The 20,567-nt window shown below is 40.5% G+C and overlaps 1 protein-coding gene and 1 pseudogene across 1 annotated transcript; both read left to right on the forward strand.

Moving 5' to 3' along the window:
* Nucleotides 1-6,517: 6,517 nt before the first annotated feature.
* Nucleotides 6,518-7,798, forward strand: LOC136178928 (uncharacterized; annotated as a pseudogene).
* A 2,260-nt stretch (nt 7,799-10,058) lies between these two features.
* Nucleotides 10,059-20,340, forward strand: LOC109999608 (uncharacterized). The gene is made up of 2 exons (XM_065953369.1): nt 10,059-11,741; nt 17,473-20,340. Exons 1-2 carry the CDS (start codon nt 10,074-10,076, stop codon nt 19,183-19,185), a joined length of 3,381 nt encoding a protein of 1,126 aa, XP_065809441.1. The 5' UTR covers nt 10,059-10,073; the 3' UTR covers nt 19,186-20,340.
* The last annotated feature ends 227 nt before the right edge of the window (nt 20,341-20,567 follow it).

Raw genomic sequence — 20,567 nt, forward strand, 5'->3', positions numbered from 1 at the left:
AAGTAGAAATAATTTCATGTTCAGTGTTTTTGTTTTAAAAAAAAAAAAAGTTAGGAGGTTTAAGATTGGTTAAAAGGAAACAAACCTAAATTAAAACCGCAACTCGCACCCCTGTGCATGTCAGGGTGTGTTGCGACTGCGGGACTGCAGCAGCAGCGGAACGTGGCTAAGCAGCAGACCGTGCAGTCCGATTTGTGTAAAAGTCGTACTAGGCAGCGTAATGAAGATCACAGAAAATTTTAAAGTAGAGCAGTTCAGGCTGGCACTGTCATGATAGCTATGAAATATGGAGCATGTCATGTTTGGTAGTTACAGCCACTTCCTAACTCACGTTTGGGGGCGCCATAGAGCCATTTTACAATGTACGTGCACCGAACCACTTTCATACGTCAAGTTCGCGCGGGGGGAAATTTCGGTGAGTTTTCACGCACGTTCAATGAAGATCACAGAAATGTTTGACGTAGAGCAGTTCAGGATGGCACTGTCATGATAGCTATGTATTACTTACTCTTTGCAGTAGGGGGCACTATTGTTGAAGTTGACTATTGTTATGTCTATGTGTTCAGAGGCCAACCCTGATCATACAAGTGAAATTTCAATCAGATCAGACAAAGTATGTAGGATGTAGTACTTAATCCTTGCAGTAGGGATTAAATATTAATCCCTACTGCTATTGTTATGTCAATGTGTTCAGAGGCCAACCCTGATCATACCTGTGAAATTTGAAGCAGATCAGACAAAGTATCTGAGATGCAGTACCGCCTCTCTCCAGTAGGGAGCGCTATGTTAATGGCATAATTGTATTAGGTTAGATGTGATCATGCCAGTACTGACATTGTTCATGTGAAATTTTGAGCAAATCTGACATTGTGTATGGGAGGTAGTACTTATTATTTGCACTAGGGGGCTCTATGGTTAAAATTTGTCATTGTTTTGTGTCACTGTGTTCAGAGGCCAACCCTGATCATACCTATGTACCATACCATATGTAATTTCAAGAAGATCAGACAAAGTATATAAGAGTTACAGCCACTTCCTGTTTGATGACGATGTGATTTGTGGACTTCCTGTTGAGTTTTGGGTGTAGGTGCAAGAGCCTTTTTTGTAGGTTTTGTCATGTTAGAAATGCATAGTAAAATTCTGAATTGTAGGTTCAACATGCTGCGGGGGCTGAATGTTTGAAATATTGTAGGGGGCGCCACTGAGCCATTAAGCCACGCCCACTCACTTAAACGGTATAACGTGTTTGACTTTACTACCAGGATTATATGTATGAAGTTTCGGGACAGTATGACTATGTTAAGCCCGTGAAAAAAGTACTTCCTATTTGATGGCGAGCGACACGTCCGTATGGCGACAGCATTGGACGTAGGCATTTGAGCTTGAAAGTGTTGTATGGCCAAGGTGTTACCATGGTCCACATCAATTTTGAGGGGAAAATGAGCTACCGTGTAGCAATGGCTAATGCTAATTGAGAAGCAGTAACTTCCTGTTGTCAACAGGTGGCGCTGTGACTAATCAAAAAATGTCAATCATGGATGTGTTCAGGGCGGGTCCCGTATCATGGATGAGAAACATAATATGATTGAACACTAGATGGCAGAGAAAGAAGCATTTACTTTTTTGGCAACTTGCCAAAACGCTCAAAAAACACACGCCACGCTCTTTGACGAAATAACGTGCGGAGCACAACGAGATATGCTGAGGCTGTCTAGAACGCACTGACACTGAGTTTGCGTCGATGGAATGAGCGCCCTCGGACAAGTGCGTTCAAATAGGAAGGCTGAAATCAGCGATTTTGAGCCATTTTGGGCCGTTATCGTGAAATTCAACTTTAATTTGTGGACTTCCTGTCGGGTTTTTTGAAATGCTGCAAGAGGATTTTTAGTCCGTCCCAACAAGCTTAATATGCATACCAATTTTCGTGAGTGTACTTGAAAAAATACTTTATGGGGAGGCCATTTTGAAATTTTGAAGGAGGCGCCACAGAGCCATTTTGCGATTTTTTTTTATGAAACCACCAAAATATAAAATTTTTCACGAGACCTGATGAGCGTGGAAAGTTTGGTGAGTTTTCGGGCACATTCAGGCCCTCAAAAGTGGCCGCAAAGAGGAGGAACAATAAAAAGAAGAAGAATAATCGCTAGGGTTTCAAGAGGGTCCTCGCACAGTTCGTGCTCGGGCCCTAATTAAAACTGCAAGCGGTGATGAAGGGCCCTCGCACCCCTGTGCATGTCGGGGTGTGTTGCGACAGCAGGAGTGCAGCAGCAGCGGAACGTGGCTAAGCAGCTGGCCGTGCAGTCCGATTTGTGTAAAAGTCGTACTATGGTATGCTGAAATAGGCAGCATAATGAAGAACACATCACATTTTGACATAGAGCAGTTATGGCTGGCACTGTCATGATAGCTATGAAATGTGGATGAAATTGAGCATCGTATATAGGGTGTAGTACTTACTCTTTGCAGTAGGGGGCGCTATGTTTACAATTTATTATTGCTTTGTGAATGTGTTCAGAGGCCAACCCTGTTGGATATTCAGCATGGGTGCAAGAGGGTTTATTGTAGATGTTGTCAAGATGGATAAGCATAGCTAAATTCAGAATTGTAGGCTCAACGTGCTGTGGGGGCTGAATGTTTGAAATATTGTAGGGGGCGCCACTGAGCCATTAAGCCACGCCCACTCATTTAAACGGTATCAAATGTTTGACTTTACCACCAGGATCATATGTATGAAGTTTCGGGACTGAACAACTATGTTAAGTCTGTGAAAAAACTACTTCCTGTTTGATGGAGACAGCGCATCCGTATGGCGACAGCGTTGGACGTGGCGTTTGAGCTTGAAAGGATTGTATGGCCAAGGTGTTAGCATGGTCTACACCAATTCTGAGGGGGAATTGAGCTACCGTGTAGCAATGGCTAATGCTAATTGAGTAGAAGTAACTTCCTGTTGTCAACAGGTGGCGCTGTGACTTATTTGAAAATTTCAAACATGGATGTGTTTAGGGCGGGTCCCGTATCATGCATGAGACATTGTAATATGATTGAGCACTGCATAGCTGAGATATAAACATTTACTTTTTTGGCAAGTTGCCAAAACGCACAAAAAAGTTCAAACACACGCCATGGCCACGCCTTTTGACAAAATAACATGCGGAGCACAACGTGATATGCTGAACCTGTCTAGAACCCACGGACACTGAGTTTGTGCCGATTGGATGGGCGCCCTCGGCCAAGTTCAACTTTAATTTGTGGACTTCCTGTTGGGTTTTGTGAAATGCTGCAAGAGGATTTTTTGTCCGTCCTGACAAGCTTAATATGCGTAACAATTTTCATGAATGTACGTGAAAAAACCCTCTATGGGGAGGCCATTTTGAAAATTTGAAGGGGGCGCCACTGAGCCATTAAGCCACGCCCACTTACTTAAAAGATGTTTGACTTTAGTACCAGAATTATATGCATGAAGTTTCGGGTCTGTACGACTATGTTAAGCCGGTGAAAAAACGACTTCCTGTTTGATGGTGAACAACGCGTCCGTAAGGGAACAGCTTTTCACGCAGGACTTTGTGTTTGTAAAGATCGTATGGTCAAGGTCTTTGGATGGTCAACAGCGATTTTGAGGGAGATTCAAGCAACTGTGTAGCAATGGCTAGTGCAAAGGAAACAGTGCTCAGACAGAGTGACCTCCTATTGTCAACAGGTGGCGCTGTGACTAATTAAATAAATTAAATCATGGATGTGTTCAGGGCGGGCTCTTTGTCATGCATGATTTTTTTGGTGATGATTGAACACTGCATAGTAGAGTTATAAGCATTTACTGTTTTTGGCATGATGCAATAAACAACATCAAACTTTGACATCACGCCACGGCCACGCCTTATTTCGAAACCTCGTGATTTGAGCACAACTTTTATTCTTCAACTTGTCTACTTTCATTTGACACCAAACTTGAATTGATTAGATAAACGCTCTCGGGCGGATGCTTTCAAACAGGTACCCTGAAAACGATGAAAATACAGACTTTTTAGACATTAAAAAAATCATAGCGGACTTTCTGTTGAAATTAAACAATGACTCCACTGACTTTTTTGTAGGTCTCGGCCTGCTCTAACATGTAAAAAAGATTCATGTATGTAGGCAAAAAAACCTATTCATAAAAATCAAAAGGGGGCGCCATCGAGCTAATTTGCAAACTTCGTTCATGAAAACGGCAAAATATCAAATTTTTCGCCGGACCCGATGACCGTGCAAATTTTGCTGAGTTTTTGGGCATGTTCAGGCCTTCAAAAGTGGCCGCAAAGTGGCAGAATAAAAATAATAATCATTTGTTAGTCCTACGCACTTGTCAGTGCTTCGGGCCCTAATAATAATCGCTAGGGTTTCAAGAGGGTCCTTGCACGGTTCGTGCTTGGGCCCTAATAATCCTTTCAGTTCCAATAGGGTCTGCGCACTTGTCAGTGCTTCGGGCCCTAACAAAAAGCTGATTAACCAGCGTTGAGTGTCTCTCACCCGGAAGGTTGGGGAATCAATCCCCAGCTCCTGCAACTACATAAACGACGTGGCCTTGGACAAGACACTTTACCTTTAGTTGCTCACGCAGCGTGTGAATGTATATGAATGGGATTCATTACTTCTGGTGGTCACTTTACATAGCAGCCTCAGCCATCAGTGTGTGAATGTGTAGGCGTGACATGCGGTGTAAACGTGCTTTGAGAAGTCAGAAGACTAGAAAAGACTGAGGTAAACAATCTCAAGACCATTAACCATTCTGCACAATAAAGCCAGTTGTTGGTGTGTCTGTTCTCAGTCATCCAGGTCATCGTAATCAAAGCTTGATCCAAAGGCAACTGGACTCAGTTGGAGATCTTGAAGACATTTCACCTCTCTACGAAAGGCTTCTTCAGATCTAGTCTCACTGGTGGATAGAGCTAGAAATGAAAGCCTCTGTTGGGTCTTTAAAATGCTAATGATCGAGGATGATCACATGGGAGTCGCCCTGATTCACCTAGAGTCGTCTGTGGGTCGTTAGGGTTACATGTTCCAAGGTGGGGCTGTGGTGATAGATGGTATTATTGTCTTATTTGGCCTTGTATATATTAGTCTTTGCTTATTTATGTTTATATTTAATGTTAAGATGGCTTCTTTAACAACCCTTTCAAACCAACGGCCGTTCTCGACCAAGATGTGCATCTTGTCAAGAGGTAGACAGCAGAATCCTGAAGAGCTGGCTCTCCTATGCTGTAAAACGTGTTTGTGTTGTGGTTGTTTAGTCTCTCCATTGTATAAATCCCTGCATTCTTCATTGCACTTATGACTGAGTATCTTAGTGTGGCCTTCCTCTTTCTTGCCAGCCTGATCCAGGTGGTAACAAAGACTTTAAACTGTGGAACACATTAACACCTATCATAAAATTAATCTCAGACTTCAAATCTTATACAAAAAAGGTTGAATACATGGCTGAAAGCAAACCAGAGCTGTAACCACTTTTAAATTGTATCTTAAATTTGTACTTATATTGTTGTATGTGTATTCAAATGTATCCTGATAAAGTGTTTTGTGATCAGATGTTGTATTTTTTATAGTCTGTTTACCCAAAGGCACAACTAGGGACAAGTGGTGGAAAACTTGCTTTCATGCTTTTTATAGAACTTCAATATTTGGCTGCTTCGATTACAGCCGTAAGAGTAATCTGTTCTTGCTTCTTGTTCTACATAGGCCAAAAAAAGTGAATTTTAAAAGAGCAGTAACCCCTGTTCTTTGTGTTCATGATGAAAATTGGATTAAATACATTTTTAAACTGTATTAAGCTGTATAAGCAGTAAAAACTGTAAATGTTTGCAATTTGTTGTATATTTTTAATACTTTTCTATGTATACTCCCGCACCATTATTTATTTTCTTCTCTTCATGAATTAATGTATTGTTTTTTTCTATGTAAGATCTCTATCTGTTGCAGTGAGTTGCAGTGTGTTAGTGTTTGTATTTAGTGTATAAAAAAGGCATTGTCTTTCAAGTTCAAGTTCAACAAACATTAATAAGACATTAGTCAGGTACATTTTGTAATTAAAAACAGGAGAAGCAGTGACATATTAAGGTACATATTTGACCCTGTTACATTGACATGGTTCACTTCGTTCTTTATCGTTTTAATCAAATTGTCGAGTTGATTATCTGCTCTCTACTGAGTAGCCTGACTCACATCATCTGGGATCGATTGCTTTTGTCTGCGCTGATTTAAGAAGGGATCGCGCACGTTCGTTGCTTCACCCCTCATTCTTCCAGAAGCTGTTGCCAAGGTAACATCGCTGAACTACTCTCCGGATTATTTATCCCCTTTTTCAGGTATGTTTATGGTCATAGACTTAGTATATATATATATATATATATGAAATAACTTAACATGTAAATAGCTATGTGAGTGTGTTTCAGTGGGTTTTCAGTGAGCGAGAGTTGAGTTTTGTGAACAGTAAGTCTGATAGTAAGAAAGCCTGTGCTCTGCCAGAGAACAACCTGCTTAAGAAATGATGGAGAGTGATCCAGCCTGGGCACCATCTCTACACCTGGGCCACACAGACATTACGCAGACAAACATCAGCCTGCAAACAGCTGAGATGGATGCCTACCAGGCTGAAGAAAATGATCGGTCTCACAATGAGGACGCTGAAGGAAGGGACCAACTACAGACTGAGAACTTGGCTCAGACGTGGAAAGTGGACACAAAAGAGGGCCACCCTAGAGAAAGTGGCCAGGAAAACACTCAGGAAGGAACTCACAACACCAGCCAGGAGGTGGCAGATGATGAATGTAATTTGTGCCGGCTGAGACGTTCAGAAGTAAACCGCTTGTTGGAGGAAAACAGAGAGCTTCGGCGTGAACTGGATGAATCCAGGATGTCTGACACTTTCTTTGGAGACGATGATGAAAAAGTCAAGTACTATACAGGTCTGCTAAACCTGGCAACCTTCATGGCCTTGTTCACTTTTTTGCTTCCTCACTTTCCAGATCAGAAGAAGATTCTCTCTCCCTTTCAAATGCTTCTGTTAACCTTTTGCGTCTCAGGTTGGATCTGCCTGAACAACACCTAGCTCATCTCTTCCGTGTGTCCCCAAAGTGTACACAACATTTACTGAAACCGTCTCATTTTTGTATGCAAACCTGAAGCATTCCATTGCATGGCCAGACAGAGAAATTTTGCACCACATTATGCCACACCAGTTTGTCGAGGCATTTGGACACAGAGCAGCAGTGATTATTGATTGCTTTGAGATCTTAACAGAGAAACCATTTAATCTGAAAGCATGGTCGAAATGTTTTCTAGCTACAAGCACCATCATACTATGAAGTATTTGATGGACATTACACCCAGGGGCTGTATTTGTTTTCTCTCAAAAGGCTGGGGTGGTCGTACAAGTGACAAACATATAACGCTGAACAGTGGTCTCCTTAACAACTTGTTACCAGGAGACATTGTCTTAGCAGATAGAGGTTTTGACATAAAGGAAGGTGTCGGTATGCTGTGTGCTGAGGTCAAACTCCCAGCATTTACAAAAGACCACTGTCAGCTTGCTGAGAGAGATAGACTTAGACTTAGACTTAGAGGAGACGAGAGAAATAGAACAGGCTGATTGGAAATGTTTGTCAAAAGTTTAAAATTTTAACTGGTACAATACCCATCAACATGGTTTTTCCATGTGAAGGTGAGGATGTCACATTTTTGGATAAGGTTGTCAATCTCTGTTGTGCACTGACAAACCAATGTCCAACTGTTGTTTAGAAAAGTGATCTGACCTTCATGTGTGCTCAATACCAATTTTATATTTTGTTTTTACAAAGCCTTTGCTCTTTTATCTTGTTACATAATACAGTATGCACAAAGACATTTCTGTATGTCTTGTTCTTGATAGTTTTTTTAACAGTATTTACCCATTTCAAAATTTTATCAGATACCATGTATAACAGGTATTTGATTACTTTCACTTTCATCACCAGCATTTTTTTATTTTTTTTTATTAAGCCATGTATTCTTTTCATACCCTGAACCCTGCCCCCCATAAATGTCTCAAGAGATCCAAAATATTCTGAAGATTCTTTTATTTAGAAGTAGCAGCAGCAACACCGGAGAACAGGTAAACATAAATAAACAATGTGCAGCATTGTTCAAAAACAAAATGCTGATAAAGTCTGAAAATCTGACTCAATAACAATTTAAAAAAGAAATTCAGTGTCAAAACACAGGCATTAGTTTTCATTCCCCTCTCCAACAGCATGTTACAACAAAAATATCCGTATTGCCCCTATAGTCCCACCTCCTCCAAAAATGAATTGTAATGCTGTTGTGCTTAACAAAAAGTGAACAATCTGTGTCTGGTTATCTGCTACAGGGTGCTGTCTGTGTATAGTGTGCAGTTTGAATAGTTCAGTTAACAGTAACAGTAAGTAAGATAACATAAACAGTGAGTAAGCACACAAATGCTACTTTGAACAGCAAGAAACCCACCCAGCAGCCATCTTTGGCTGATGCATGCTGTAGCCCCACACAACTGAGGTGGAACCACACAGTTTTGCATTTTTATTGTCACATGCTACCATGCCGTCCATGCTCTCTGGCCTACAACAAAGACAACACAACTTCTCAGCTGCTTCCTTCTTTTTTCCCATAGGTGAAACATATTATGTTGCCAAATAGATTCTCATGTAAAGTCATAAAGTCTTTTGTATTTCAGGGCGGTTACTTTAATATGTTTGCCACTAGCTGGCAAATTCCTTGAATGTTTCAGTATATTGGGGGGGGGGGGGGGGGGGGGGGGCGGTTTAGCACAACCAGTTTCACACTTATTTCACACATCCAGGGGTAGTTTACAACTCTTGGCAAAACTAGGAAGACTCACCTAACAACTCCCATATGACCACAATCATTAGCATTCTAATGATCCACAGAGGCTTATATTCTAGCTCCTTTTACCATTTAATTTAGAACTGAAAACCCTTTCTGAGGAGAGGTCAAACTTCTTGAAGATCTTCAACAAAGTCCGATTCTTTTGGATCAAGTTACGATTTTCCTGTTCTACTGGATGACCCACTCTCTGGATTTTTTCTCATCTTTTTATGGTAAATTTATTGCCTTCAACTCAACTCTGTTTGAAATAGGTAACTAGATCCTCATGAGGAGGTTATTTTGGTGTTGTGAGAGATTTAAGTTTTGTGAACAGTACGTTTGATAGTCAGCAAGCCTGTGCTCTGCCAGAGAACAACCCGGAGCTCCACCAGGTGTAGTCATGCATTCTTCTTTTTCAGTCGGTAACTGGTTCCAAAAAGACATTGAGCTGTTTTTGATGTGTTGTCTAGTGAAGATTAGAGCTTCAGCTTGGCATGAGAATGTAAAATTATTTATTCCAGTTAACACAAGTTACAGGTTACCAACTACCTCTACCCATTTTGCTTCCTAGAAATTGATTAATGTGTCTGTTTGTAAATATGTTATTCTTCAAAGAAATCTTGATGAGGACAGATTACCAAATTCATTTTATGATTGTTTCTCCTTTTTTTGGATGGAACCAAGCCACTCAGTTAACTCCGAAAACCATATTCTGGCCGCAAACATGTTGCCTTGATGTCACACTCAGGATGGGAAACCCATGTCATGTCTTGACTGTTTTTCTCAAGGATTAAATAGTGTTAACATTGGTTATTTTAGAACCTGTTTTCCTTTCAAAGCTAACAGGAAACATGTCCTGTGAGGTTCAGAGTTGCAACAATGCATCTAAAATATACAAGATTTCACCCTTTTCCTTAAATGACATTCATGGTGCTTTAAGGACTTTATCATTAAAGTAAGATGTGTGTGATCATGTATAACACCCCCCCTCCTTCTTCCTGCTCTCAAACACAGCCAGTTGCACACTGACCACATGTTTTTGTTCCCTCCTTCAGATCTACAGTGTGAGGATGGATGTAACCAACCAGAGCTGACATTCACTGCTCAAACACATGTTGTGTAGATCAGAGGTCAAACTAGTTACAGTTCTAAGGAAGTGAAGGACGATTGTAAAAAAAACGAATTCATTGCCAAGAGGAGTTATGGCACAGAAAGGAATTCAGTTGGACCTGAAAACTATTTCTTGTTCGATCTGTGTGGATCTCCTGAAGGATCCGGTTACTGTTCCCTGTGGACACAGCTACTGCATGAAGTGTATTCAAAGCCACTGGGATAAAGAAGACAACAAGAGAATGTACAGCTGCCCTCAGTGTAGGCAGGACTTCACACTGAGGCCTGTCCTTGGGAAAAACACAGTTTTAGCAGATTTAGTGGAGGAGCTGAAGAAGACTGGACTTCTCATTGCTCCTGCTGATCACTGCTATGCTGGACCTGATGATGTGGCCTGTGATGTCTGCACTGGGAGAAAACTGAAAGCCTGTAAGTCCTGTCTGCAGTGTCTGGCTTCTTACTGTGACAAACATCTCGAGTCTCATTTTGAAGCGCCTCCATTAAAGAAACACAAGCTGGTGGAGCCCTCCAAGAAGCTCCAGGAGAACGTCTGCTCTCGTCATGATGAGGTGATGAAGATGTTCTGTCGCACTGATCAGCAATCTATCTGTTATCTCTGCTCTGTGGATGAACACAAAGGTCATGACACAGTCTCAGCTGCAGCAGAAAGGAGCGAGAGGCAGAGAGAGCTTGAGGTGAGTCAGCAAAACATCCAGCAGAGAATCCAGGACGGAGAGAAAGATGTGAAGCTGCTCCAACAGGAGGTGGAGGCTATCAATGGCTCAGCTGATAAAACAGTGGGGAACAGTGAGAAGATCTTCACTGAGCTGATCCGTCTCATGGAGAAAAGACGCTCTGATGTGAAGCAGCAGGTCAGATCCAAGCAGCAAACTGAAGTGAGTCGAGTCAGAGGGCTTCAGGAGAAGCTGGAGCAGGAGATCACTGAGCTGAAAAGGAGAGATGCTGAACTGGAGAAGCTCTCACACACAGAAGATCACAACCAGTTTCTACAGGACTACCCCTCACTGTCACCACTCAGTAAATCTACACACTCATCCAGCATCAAGATCCGTCCTCTGAGGTTCTTTGAGGATGTGACAACGGCTGTGTCAGAAGTCAGAGATAAACTACAGGACGTCCTGAGAGAGAAATTGACAAACATCTCACAGACAGTGACTGAAGTGGATGTTTTACTGTCAGAACCAGAGAACATGACCAGAGCTGAGTTCTTAAAATATTCATGTGACATCACACTGCATCCAAACACAGCACATAAATGGCTGTTATTATCTAAGAGGAACAGAAAAGTAACAGTAATGACTAAAGAACAGTCTTATTCTAGTCACCCAGACAGATTCACTGATTGCTGTCAGGTCCTGAGTAAAGAGAGTCTGACTGGACGTTGTTACTGGGAGGTGGAGAGGAGAGGAGATGTTTATGTAGCAGTCACATACAAGAATATCAGCAGAGCAGGGGGCTCAAATGAATGTTTGTTTGGACGTAATGACAAATCTTGGGTGTTAGAGTGCGACAACAACAGTTATAACTTTTGGTACAATAAAGTCAAGACTCCTGTCTCAGGTCATCGGTCCTCCAAAGTAGGAGTGTACCTGGATCACAATGCAGGTATTCTGTCCTTCTACAGCAGCTCTAAAACCATGACTCTCCTCCACAGAGTCCAGACCACATTCACTCAGCCTCTACATGCTGGACTCTTTGTTTTTCCTTTTGGATCGACTGCTGAGTTGTGTAAACTGAAATAGACAGAAATAATTTCAGGGACAGAGGCTTCAAGTCTGTGTTTAAACTCTTAAACATATTTAATCTTATTGTTTGTAGCTGAGATCTTACCATTGTCCCTTGCTGCTCACAGATCACCTGTCAATCAAACATTAGGGGTGGTACTTTGACATCTAAATTTCTGTTATTCTGTGTTTTGAGTTTTTCTTTTTTTTTAAGGTGGCGCTCCTTCCTGTGTCTGTTTAGCCATGGAGGCTATCTCTGCTCATGCTGACGTTTGTTCACCTGAACATTGTTTTTCTTTTTTAATGAATCCTTCTTCATAATTTCTTTGTACTTAAAATTAAATTTCAGGGTAAAATGGTTCAAACAATCCAAACTACTTCTCTTTTTTATGAGATGTATTTTGTTGCTACACTTTGTGTAAAGAAACCTCTGATCAGATTGACCGTGATTAGTTAGTCAGACCGAATGTTGTAGATATAATGAGGTACAGAGACGTTTTTGAACACTGTGACGATCTTAATATTGAGGACATCATTGATTATTTTCTCAGATAAAAAGAGGTGTGCTGAAACAAACTGATTGTGTGGATGCAGAGAACTCATTGAACAGATTTATTGATGGGATGTGTGAACAAACTAAAGGTTTACATCCTGAATAAACAAACTGGAACTCAATCATGATCATGCTGTTTTTATTATTCTAGTACAAATGTTCACAATCTTCTGCATACTTTCTCCCTTACTGGGACAAACTCAAATTGTCAAAAGGTTTGAATTTGATTTTTATTCTAAATTAACGGTATTTTGTAGCATTTAAATTTCCCTTCTTTGGAATAATAAGGGGCATAAAGCAAAATGACAAGCATATAAACATTTGTCTGTGTGTCTACATACTAAGGAATAAGAATAATGTTTGAATGTGTGTTGAATTATGTCAATAACACATTTTTTTCATCTTTTCGCTGTGTATTTTTGACCCGTGATTTGTTATTATTTAAGCTTTTGCATTTGTTTAATTGATAAAGATGTTTATAAGTCAGTGGGACAAAAAAGGGAAAAAAGAATCTTCAATAATGGGGGGGCGTGACATCCGCTCCCATCAGTTGGTTTCGCCTACACACTTCATATCCCAGAATCCTTCGCGTTTCATTTCCCCGGTGTTATGCAGAGAAATGCAACCCTGCCAATAATTGCATGTGCAGGACAATTCAAAATATGGCAGACCTAAATTGAAATTATTTTGAATTGAAACAGTTTGTACACTGCCGGATTTTTTTCTATCATCAAAATACCATGCTACCGTATTTTGCACCCACCATGAAATTTCCTCCACACACACTTTCAAAGTCAGAGTCAAACACTGTTTGCGGATCATATTTAACCAGGCTGATTCTAAACAACAATAAGGACACTAAACGTGTATTGCGTAATAACTTTGTCATCACAGATCGCCCCCATAAATAATGTTTACTTCGTTTTCAAACACTTCCGCTTAGGTGCTTGCAATTCTCAGCAGGGGTGCATTTCTCAGCGTAACACCGGCGCGCTAAACTTCCTGTCCGAGCAACGACGAGGAAACAGAGTCGTCGGTGGCGTCCAGATGTAAAAACCTCCCGATAGACACCTTATTTTTTACAGTCTATGCTTTATACCTTCAAGGCTGTGAGTTTGTAAGGTAAGAACCACGACAATTACTTAAAAACGCCGAATGCGTGTTTTGAGCGAGCTAAGTAGGTAGCTGTGAAAGCAGCTGAGTGATGCTGGTAAACTTCCTCTCTGTTATCGTTGCACGCTTTCAGCATTCCTAGTGCACCGTATGTGTTTATTTTGGTTTATTGTATTCTCTTATGTACGTTTTTCGACTGAAGTCCATTGTAAGCATGCATGAATGCTAATAAACCCAATGTCTGTTTACAGTTGTTGTGCTTTCGTTCCCCTCCGCCTCAGTCCACTTAATGCTGTTAACTGCACTTTACATCATCTGCTGCAGCTTGTGATCGGTTACCATAAGTTACGTGTGTGTGGCAGGGGCAAGACTCATTCAATGCAGCTTAATGTGCCGCTGACCCAACAACTGGGCCTTTAGCATGCAGATGTGGTGAACTGATGAGGGTTCAGAGCTGCAAAGGCGCTCCCTGCAGCCATTTTATCAAGCGTTTCTGTGCAGTATTATCAAGGGGTTGGACAGCATATCGCCCCTTTAGAGCTAGATAAAAAGCATGACCTTAGATTTTACAAAGTGTGCAAGCTTTATAGTAAGTTTTTCTTCGATTTTGGAGGAAGTTGTTGCATCCCTGAACATCTAATCAAGAAGGGAAGCACTATTTTCATAACCTAAAGTTGACAATTTGAAGAGAAGATTACATTCTTATTGTCATTTGCACAGGTGCATTGGATTTTTGTGCATTTGACTTTATTGCAATAATTCGGTTCTTTCAATTAAATCTTTTTTATGTCAGTTCCCATGGTGAAATTAATGCAGTACACAGGACTTGGCGATATGGCCCAAAAATAATTAAGATAAGATAAGAAATAAGATTTTTCACACCAAACTCAATTTACGATTTTAAAAGATTATTTTCTTCTCAAAATATTAACATGACAAAAGAAAGTTTTTTTTTTTTTTTGTCTATAAAATTAAACAAAGGTAAACTGAATTTCCCTTCAAGGATTAATATAGTAGGCTTTTATGTCTTTTGGGTTGAAGTGCAACATGGAAACGTGTTTTTAAAAGTAAACTATGCTGTTTCAGGGTAAAGAAAAAGTACAGATGAAGCAGAGCAACTGCAGCAATATACCTGGAAAAAAGTGTCTGCTAAATGAATCACAGTTGATCCGTGATCCCTATGGACCGAGTCGGGAACGCACGTTAAACTTTTCTCCGTCCACTTCCACCGTGTCTGCTTTTATCAACAATCAATAACTGACTGTTACTGAGGTCAGCTACGCGTCTAACTTTTGATAAATGGGTCAGTGACAAATAAGGGTTGTTCAGATGACCAATTCAAAAATCTTTTAAAAACACAATTTAAAAGCATGCATCAGGTTCATTAAAATGTGAGGTTTGTATTCATGTTGGTTTTGTGTTATTTAAAATTACATTTATACTATTTTTTTCAAAACCTAAGACTAAATGGACCTAAAAATGTCAAGTGGTGTAACCACTGAAAAATTAAGAATATTGAATATTTTATACATCTAGAGTATATGTAAGTGTACTCATGATTGTAATTACTTCATTTTAAGATAGCACAAGTAAATAGATTTTATTAGGATTATCCCTAAATTTATAAGTTATGCCCTTTTTCAATACTGAGCGGGACACAAAGCTGAAAACACTTCTGTTTTCTAATTAATTTTGACAAATTATGTAAAAATTGATATAAAAAACATGTTATTTCGCTGCAATAGAGGACTACTTTTATTCCACTTGCACTTCCACTGCACTTAATTTTCCTGTATATTATTATATTTTTATGAGAAATACTGGTTACACCAATTGAAGCAAACCAGTTACACCAACTGACCATGCTGCTTCTACAGTCAAAGGCCATTGTTTCTTGATGAAATTTTTGATAGCTTCCTCCATTTTATGCTTGCTCCACCTACCAAAGTGTACAGAATACCAGTGCAAACCTGTAGTGTGCACGTTTGCCTTAAACACAGAGTAGTATAAAACTGAAGTGAATAGATCGGCCTTTTGGATGGGTCTCATAGATCGGCAAATTCTTACTGATACCTGATCTAGCTGTCTTGGTCAAGATGGGACCGACATCCAATACCAGGATTGGATCGGTGCATCCTTAATTAATTCATATCTTCAGTAAATTACAACATCTGACCAAAATCTTCAGGGGGAATTCATTTACTCAGTATTTGGAATAAACTCAAGGTACTTGTGCCCTAATGAAAGGATAAGCGATTAAAGAAACCCCTTGCCCCAATTATGCCCTATTGATGATTTGGCTATCCTACCCTACGGCCCTAGTTGCCCCTGCAACCAAAACAGCATTGCCACCTTCAACAGACCCAGGTTCTGTTTACAGTATGTGAGTTAGCCAGGTTTTGACAACGCTTATACTTACCACCCTACCACATTGGCATTCACAATTCAACCTTGTAGACCGAAGGGTAGCAAGAACCAGGTCATCACCAGGACTGTCAAGTGGGACCCTCCCTTCACCAGATTTTTGTCCAATTAGGTCCACAACTTCCCCGGAAGGCTAGACAGACTTTGGCGTCATAGAGACACCCCCCTCCATGGTAGCTCTCAACGCCCACCATACCAACAGGCAACACTTTACATCTTACATTCTTTACATCATGGCCATCACAGCCCAAATAGTACCAGACTTCGGCAAGCAAGCTCTAGGTAGTGACATGCTTATACTACCTACCCTACCACATGGCCCCTAATAGCCGACACATCTAAAATGCAACTACTGGTGCCAATATTACAGGATACATACATATATTAGATCATACATGTTTAAAGGTGCACTATGTAGATTTGGTGGTGAAATTTCAAAGTTGGAGAAGTGAAACAATTCTGATATATTTTCTAAACTGAATACGCAAACTTTATTCAAAGTAAAAAATGGGTCCCTGGAACACATTTTGGAGATATAAAGCTACCAGGAGAGTTACGCTTTCACTGTTGCGGGCCCACCACCAACTTCAAACAGTGTCACAGGGACCACATTTTTCTCTGAGGACAGTTTGTGTACAGAGTTATGATGGACATATACCACATAATCTATAAATTTCTCCAACTTCAACATTTATCTACTAAAACTAAATAGTGCACCTTTAAAAATGTAAGAAAATGGAAAACAAATATGCAATTTGAAGCAAAACAAACAAATACCAGGGCATTTTGTCCTAGACCTTTGATAATAAAAATAAAATAAAAATTGAACCTTTTTTAAAGCAAGTTTAATTCTTTGGTACGAAGTTTCAACGGTTACACCACATAGACATTTCAGCCTACATACCCCAAATACTCTCTAAAAATTCATAATAAATCTAAATTAGACTAGGCCATCAAAAAAAGAATGAAAGCATGTAATTTGTGCATTTATTTGAAAATGTTAAGCCTTTAATATTTAACTACACAAAAAAAATGAGCATCTCGTCATTGACCCAAATATCATTTATAAAATCAGAATGGATGCGTTATAAAAAAAATCATCCCCCGCACAGTGTGTGCCCATGAGGACAATAACAATTTAGACTTATTTTGTTCTTTGAACCAGGCTGTAAACATGTTTATGTATGCTGTGAAAACGTTTTTTTTTTTTTATGTATGTGACTTCCTGTGCTTCTGCAGCAAGCCTCAAGCAAACACTCAAGGAACTGCATGTTTTGCACTTCCACATTGCCTTCATTTTTGAACACCTGATGTTGCCGCTTGGCTAAAACACACAAGGGGCATAATTCTCCTTTTTTAATTATTCACTAACTGTTTAAAACCGGGTTGTCAAACTCTTTGAAATGTGAAGCTATACATATCTGTGTATGATAGGACTAGTGGCTTCAAAATTGGCTAGAAGCCACAAATGTATGGCTTTTACGGACACTGTTTTTTTTCATGGATTTCCATGCCATGGAACTCACTACCTGGCTTTTTGTTCTACTGGATGACAACTCCATGAGTTTTTGTGGAAAGCTCTGACTAAATATTTCCTTGTTCCCTTCTCTACAGATCTACAGTTTGAAGATTGGTGTATCCAGCAAGAGCTGACATGCACTGCAAGTGACTTTCAATCATTTACTGCCAAGAGGTGAAATGGCCCAGAAAGGAGTTAAGCTGGACCGAGAGGCAATTTGTTGTTCCATCTGTCTGGATCTCCTGAAAGATCCGGTGACGGTTCCCTGTGGACACAGCTACTGCATGAACTGTATCAAAAACCACTGGGATAAAGAGGATGAGAAGACAATCTACAGCTGCCCTCAGTGTAGGCAGACCTATGCAACAAGGCCTGTCCTTGGGAAAAACACTGTTTTAGCAGATTTAGTGGAGGAGCTGAAGAAGACTGGACTCCAAGCTGCTCCTGCTGATCACTGCTATGCTGGACCTGAAGATGTGGCCTGCGATGTCTGCACCGGGAGAAAACTGAAAGCCTGTAAGTCCTGTCTGCAGTGTCTGGCTTCTTACTGTGAGAATCACCTTCAGCCTCATATTGAATCCCCTGCCTTTGAAAAACACAAGCTGGTGGAGCCCTCCAAGAAGCTCCAGGAGAACGTCTGCTCTCGTCATGATGAGGTGATGAAGATATTTTGTCTCACTGATAAGAAGTCTATCTGTTATCTCTGTTTAATGGATGAACACAAAGGTCACGACACAGTCTCAGCTGCAGCAGAAAGGACCAAGAGGCATAGAGAGATCAAGGTGAGTCGACAAAACATCCAGCAGAGAATCCAGGACAGAGAGAAAGATGTGAAGCTGCTTCAACAGAAGGTGGAGGCTATCAGTGGCTCCGCTGATGAAGCAGTGGACCACAGTGAGAAGATCTTCACTGAGCTGATCGGTCTCATGGAGAAAAGCCGCTCTGATGTGAAGCAGCAGGTCAGATCCCTGCAAAAAACTGAAGAGGGTGAAGTCAGAGAGCTTCAGGAGAAGCTGGAGCAGGAGATCACTGAGCTGAAGGGGAAAGATGCTGAACTGGAGAAGCTCTCACACACAGAAGATCACAACCAGTTTCTACACGACTACCCCTCACTGTCACCACTCAGTGAATCTACACACTCATCAAGCATTGATATCCGCTCTTTGAGGTACTTTGAGGATGTGACAGCAGCTGTGTCAGCAATCAGAGATAAACTACAGGACGTCCTGAGAGAGAAATGGACAAACATCTCACAGACAGTGACTGAAGAGGATGTTTTACTGTCAGAACCAGAGCCCAAGACCAGAGCTGAGTTCTTAAAATATTCATGTGACATCACACTGCATCCAAACACAGCACATAAATGGCTGTTATTATCTAAGAGGAATAGAAAAGCAACGTTGATGTTTAAAAAACAGTCTTATTCTAATCACCCAGACAGATTCATCGATTATTGGCAGGTCCTGAGTAAAGAGAGTCTGACTGGACGTTGTTACTGGGAGGTGAAGTGGAGAGGAGGGGTTTATGTTGCAGTCGCATACAAGAATATCAGCAGAGCAGAGAGCTCCATTGAATGTGTATTTGGGCACAATGATAAATCTTGGGCGTTAGATTGTGACAACAGCAGTTATAACTTCTGGTACAACAATGTCAAGACTCATGCCTCAGGTCCTCTGTCCTCCAGATTTGGAGTGTACCTGGATCACAGTGCAGGTACTCTGTCCTTCTATAACATCACTGATACCATGACTCTCCTTCACAGATTTCGGACCAAATTCACTGAGCCTCTCTATGCTGGACTCGGGTTTTATTATCCTGGAGACAACGCTGAGTTCTGTAAACTAAAATAGAAATTTAATTCTGCCTGTGTTCAAAGTAATGAAATGTATTTTGTCTTCATGTTTGTTACTGAGGACTCATCAAGCAAACATTACGTGCAGTACTTGTGAGACTGAATAGCTTAATTTACCGTCCCTCTATCCAGCTATGTTTACCAGCTCCTCTGGGGGGTTTCAAGACGTTCCCTTAGCCACCGTTAGCCCTCTATTAAGCCCCACACTCACCAGAAAGTAACCCATTGCCAAATCCCCTCAGGAACCGCCCCTGCTGCTTTACAACATTACAGACTCAAAACAAAAATGCAGCTGAATGAAGATAAATAAAGTGACTATTAAAATTGCGTCAATCTTTTCTTGAGACTGCTACAAACATGGTGACCAACACAGACAATTGTTGTTGTCTGAAATGCTGCACCTGGATTTACTAATTCATCCAACGCTGCCTCGTCGGATGAATGAACGTCCATGTCAAATTGCATTGTTGCACATGCCACTTATTTAATTTTACTTCCATTGGCTCCACATTGCCATATTTCCATGTCAAAAATACCAGCTTGTAACTCTTGCATGCAACTGCTTAGCGGTCAAAGAACTGTTTCCCCTCCCGGATGGAGCACCTGACCAGTAACAAAGGTTCCTTATATAGAGGTAATCATTAATCACCCTGTGAGATCCTTTACAAACACACCACATATTATTTTCATGATCTGCTCCTACACGTGTATGAAATGTTTCAACCCCTTGGTTTTTTCAATTATATTTTCAGAACATTTCTCTGTCACTATTTGACATTTTTCATAACAACCCACATCGTTATCAATTTGTAGTTTAATGAAACTTTTTGTGTGTGTTTGAGAGGTAAAATATTCTAAGAAAGGTTACTTCTACTTTTTGTTACAAGATGTGTTTTGCTTTTTACCACTTTATGTTCAGAAATCCAAAATCAAATGTTTTTTTGATTTGTAAGTGAGACCAAATGTTTAATAAAGTTACTGAGAGGAGTGATAAGACTGTAAATATCCTGATCTTAATCAGTTATTTTCATGTTTTGGTCCAACAAACATCACTGTGTGAATAAAGGGAGATCACTTAACAAGAGACATTTAACAGATCTGATGTGTGAACAAACCAAAGTTTTGCATCCCGAATAAAGAAACATGAACAGTGTTTTCTTGTCATCTCCTTTTAAAACAGAACTTTGTCTATCTCTTCTTTCCTCTCTTTCCCATGTGACATGAATGCATCATCAGAGTTAAAGGTTGTTGTGACTCCTGTGAAACTTAAATCTGTCTTTACTGATGTTGTCTGAAGCTGCCAAAGATTTCATGCCTTCCTGCAGAAAGCTGAAAATCACCACAAGAGGGCGCCTTCATCCTGCTAACCAGGGATGTAAA

The sequence above is a fragment of the Labrus bergylta genome, chromosome 4 (genome assembly GCF_963930695.1).
Source record: "Labrus bergylta chromosome 4, fLabBer1.1, whole genome shotgun sequence".
Classification (NCBI taxonomy): domain Eukaryota; kingdom Metazoa; phylum Chordata; class Actinopteri; order Labriformes; family Labridae; genus Labrus; species Labrus bergylta.